Source organism: Fulmarus glacialis, unplaced genomic scaffold (genome assembly GCF_000690835.1).
Source record: "Fulmarus glacialis isolate BGI_N327 unplaced genomic scaffold, ASM69083v1 scaffold38764, whole genome shotgun sequence".
In the NCBI taxonomy this organism is placed as follows: Eukaryota; Metazoa; Chordata; class Aves; order Procellariiformes; family Procellariidae; genus Fulmarus; species Fulmarus glacialis.
In genome coordinates this window covers 45450-49987 of record NW_009209591.1, presented here as the reverse complement: position 1 = coordinate 49987, position 4538 = coordinate 45450, and the positions used below count along the sequence as shown (strand labels likewise).

General features: G+C 39.0%; 1 protein-coding gene across 1 annotated transcript in view; it reads right to left on the bottom strand.

The window, feature by feature from the left end:
* DUPD1 (dual specificity phosphatase and pro isomerase domain containing 1) overlaps positions 1-4538 on the bottom strand; it is a 25993-nt gene that overhangs the window by 4508 nt on the left and 16947 nt on the right. Inside the window, exon 3 of the mRNA XM_009576878.1 lies at positions 816-1036. Within this exon, the coding sequence (XP_009575173.1) occupies positions 816-1036 (221 nt within the window). The remainder of the gene's footprint in view (positions 1-815; positions 1037-4538) is intronic.

Here is a 4538-nt window from a genome sequence, read left to right as displayed (position 1 = left end):
TTTTTGGTGAAAAATTCGTGAGAGAATTTTTTTTTAAAAAAAAAAAAAAAAAAAAAGCATGTGGGGGAAAGGAGTGGGAGTAATATTGAAAGCCAGTGTGAGGCCTAGGCTGTAGCACTTCACGTCAGTGGAAAGCTTTCTGATAGAACACTGCTGGAGGTCAGCAAATAATGAATTGTAGTAATCAAGCTGAGAAATCACAAAGGCTTTAATGAAATGTTTCTAGGTCTCTGCTGTCAGAGTTGTTTCGGTCCCCTGCTGCTTGGAAGATGGCAGAGAGATAAATCTGTTACAGCTTGGCCAGGTAGGAAGATGGTTTTTATATTTGTAGAGTGAATCTAATGCTGCAGAGCATGAAGCTGTGGAGTGACAGCCTGGAATCTCTGCAGAGCACTTGTGTTCCACTCCCACCGCTATGCAAGCAATATTCATTAAACCTTTCTTAATTGGGACTAATTTGAGGAAAAGACAGCTAATTCATGGAACCTATGCAATGTCTGACTGTCTCTGGTGTGTTTATGAAGGAGTCAAAACAACAACAAAAAACCTCTATCAGACAGGAGACCTTAATGCAAGCTGTGATGTTGACTTTGATCAAAGTGCTTGGTAAGGGGCTCTTGGGCTTTGCAGTGAGAAAGGTCCTAGTTACATCACTATGTTCTCTTAAACTAGTTCCCTGCTACTAGTTTTATATTCTCTGTTAGACTGTATTGGACTTGTGTCATTCCTACAAGGTTGAATGCTGTGGAACTATGCTTATAATCAGATGGAGTAAATACTGTACTGTTTTTAACCATTTTCAGCACCCTCCTTACTTCTTTCATCCTGAAGCGCATTATCAATGAATTTAGAAGCTGAATAAAAGAACTGGCTGAGCTTGAAAGTGGGGAGATCATCTGCTTCCACTCCATGGTACTCCACAGTCATGTTGTGATAATATTCTGGTCCTGTGTCCACGTTCCGCTGACCATGGGCCGCATTGAGGATGTGGGTGAAGCCTGCCTTCTCAAGGCTGTAGCGATCTAATGCAGTTTTCCTGTTAAAACAAGAGCTGTCATGTAAGTGAAGAAGCTTCTTACCCAGCAAGCCAGAAAAAAAAAAAAATTATTTGGTATATTCTAAATGTTAATGAAACTGATAATGCTTCAAAAAATGCATCATTTACCATTGTAAAGATCTTAAGATACTGTCATTCAGAGTGAATGATCTTTCTGGAGTTCATAACTATCTCTCCCAGGTCCTTAGAGCACCTTAAAAATGAATTTATTTTCCTGGCACCTTTGTAATGTAGGCAATGGCTTCTATCCATCTTGTACAAGAAGAAACTTGAGATACAGAAAGAAATAGAATGAATTATTTAAGGTCATAGAAGCAAATCAGTGGCAGAACTTGAAATAGGACCCATGAATGCTGCTTTCCCCTTCTGTCCCATCAATTGATATTGCAGAACTAATAAAAGAGTCGGTGATACCAGAGTAGTAAGATCATCTGGGATTCAAAAAGAAGCTCTTCATCCCTAAAAGAAGTTACTAAGTTTTTTCTCCATTTCTATTTTAAAAAATAAAAATAATTTTAAAAATCACCCTTCTGTGGTCACAACTCCCTATCAGGTTTCCTTTTACTGTCATGTTTGGTTAAACCAGAGGTCTAAAGCAAAAAAAAACCCCTGGATATGGAAATTGGGTATTAACCTTCAGTGAAAGCTGAAAGTCATATATTTAGCCAATATTCTAATTTATTCTTGTGCTCTCTTCCCTTGGACAAGGCAAGTCAGATAGGAAAGGAAATCCTAGATTTTTGTGTGCCCAATATCCACTCTAAGAGCTTGCCAGCAGCCTGAAATTCCCTAAAAAGTGCGGAGTTCGTGGACAGGCATGTAAAAACTTTTTTGTTCCATTACAGAAAGCTTTTAATTTTGGAAAGTTTTGTTCTGGAAAAGCTGTCAAGTTTCATTAGTGCCTAGAAAAGACTACTGAGCTTTTTACAAAAAATTGCATAGGCTTTATTCTGTTAATATATTTTCACGTAACTACTGCTGCCATAAATGAATTAGTGCATGATGCGAAACAGCTTTTTCCAACCAAAAGTACCTCTCTCCATGAATGTTTCCTGAATATTTCAATGTGTAAATGCAGCTGCTGTCACACAGGACGTTGTGGTGGGCTACCTGTTGTGTTTCGTAATTCTCAGATTGGCTTGAAGTTGACTCCACCTTCCCAGCCTCTGCCAAAGTCAAAATCTCCCTTTGAGCAGTCAAGAACCTAGTGATTAGAGCATTTAACTGGGATATGGATACTGAAGGTCTTACCTATGCTCTTACTGATTTAAATTAAGCTCATGATAATTAGCTGTTCTGAGTAGACCTTTATCCCTGCAGAAATTCCTTTCTGGTCATGAATGATAATGTCTTGACCCTAGTGGCATTTTTGCTATGAAATAATATCGTAAGTCCCCTATGCGATGATTTAAAAAATAAATAAAAACTCCCATTAGTGTGGTGATGCCTGCCTAAGCTCAGTAGGCTCTGGAGGACAGAGAAGCAGCAGCATCTTGTGCTAGTGCTGTGACTTGCCACCTTCACCTCAGGTTAAATAATGCTCACTCCTTCCCTTTGTATTCTTGTTGCAGTGATTGACCTCGAAAGAGATTTCTTTTTCTCCCTCCCTTTAGAAGGCTTGTGCCTTAGGATTCTCTTCAGGTGGATATGCTCTGTACGCTTTGCCAGCAAAGGCACTTCAGTTCTGGACTATAAGGATGGCCAGTACTTAAAAAAAAAAACAGATTAAATGTCCTGGCCAAAGAGTAAAAGTGCAGTGAATAACTACTTCTCTTGGTTTTGATGTGCGTGAGGTGAACTACAGATTCAAATTAAGTCTTATTTTGTTTTGCCTCCGTGATGGTGGGATAGAGAAAATAAGTATTCCATTCACCAGACTTGATCCAAAGCATGTATCCAATAAACCATGAAAGACTGATGGTTTCAGGTCAGAGATCTGTGCTCAACTAGAACCCCTGCAAGTGGAGACCTACATGCTGAATAGCAAGTAAGACTACAGTGTAGTTAGGGTCAGTGGAAAAAAAAAGTTTTTGATGGACTGTAGATACTACCAAACTTTGGTTTCTGCTCAGGCTAATAAATATCATTTGAATTAAATGATTAAATTGTTCCGAGCAAGGACAATGTCAAACAATAGGTCGCATGACAATTATTAACATTTGACACTTACATTCACCTGAAATCCAATTTTCCTGTTTCTTGATTAGGTTCTCAGGAGATTGCCTTTTGACACAGTGGGTGCATCTGATGGATTTGTTCCTGATGGTCGCACTTAGTCTTGTTCTATGTCTTAGGATCTAATTTTTAAGTGTTCAGTGGCCCCAGTGTTTCAGTAGGTATTCAGAAAGAAGGGATACTGTCTTTCACTAACTGTGTAAGCAGTCGGCTCAGTCTGGCCAAGCTCCTGGGGACTTCCTTCTCCACCTCCCAGTCTTGCCTGTAGCTGCATACTGTGAATTTGGGGCCCAGGATGGAATTAATCCTCCTCCTTTTTATTTAACCAATTAAAGGCAAGGCAGTTAGGTGTTCATTTTGCATCACAATTTGCATTAGCGTTGTCTGGCTCTCAGCTTGTTGGAGTTTGGGAATATGCACATTGTTACTCTGTTAGCTCACTCTTGTTTCCCATGGCTTGGGCTGGAAAGGGAATGAGAAGCAGCAATGGATCAACCTTGAATGCTGTTGCAATAAGCCCATTGTAAATGCTCAGATGTAACTAAACCATCTTCTGTGAAATCTCTTATTTTTAAAGTAAATTATAAGTGTATCAAGGAAATACTTAGAGGGTTATCTACTCCACTGTTTTTGGCACTGAAGAATTTGTACTGTTTTCCTCAATGCTTGGAATAGGCTGATTTTAAAATGTTACCTGCTTTTTAATTACACTTGCTATGTAAACTGATTCAGCGATATCCTTTTGGACTGAATGTAGTAATTTTTATAGTATTTTTATATATAGTATTTTTCTTTATTATATGGATGCACATTTTCTACTTTCTACTGATGTTGCTAATCTAGAAAACTTCCAGAAAATGAATGCTCAGTGTTGAGCACTCAAATCTGCTAAGATCTCCACATTTTCACTGGAATAGATACTCAAACTGTGCTGTGTGTAAGTGTTGTAGAACCTATTAGTTGAACCAAGACCTAAAACATTTGCCCTGGCTAAGTGGGGCATGATCAAAATAAGTCCTGTGGGTATGTGGCTGGTGCATCTGTAGGCTAAGCATGTGATCTGTAAAGAGGATGTCAGATACCTTTCTTCCAGCAGATACCCTGGACAATATTATCTATGGAAAACTTTTCCTAAGGTTTCTAATACATAATGTTGTATAGAGATAGAATCATAGAATCATTAAGGTTGGAAAAGACCTCTAAGATCATCGAGTCCAACCGTCAACCCAACACCACCATGCCCACTAAACCATGTCCCTAAGCGCCTCATCTACACGTCTTTTAAATACTTCCAGGGATGGTGACT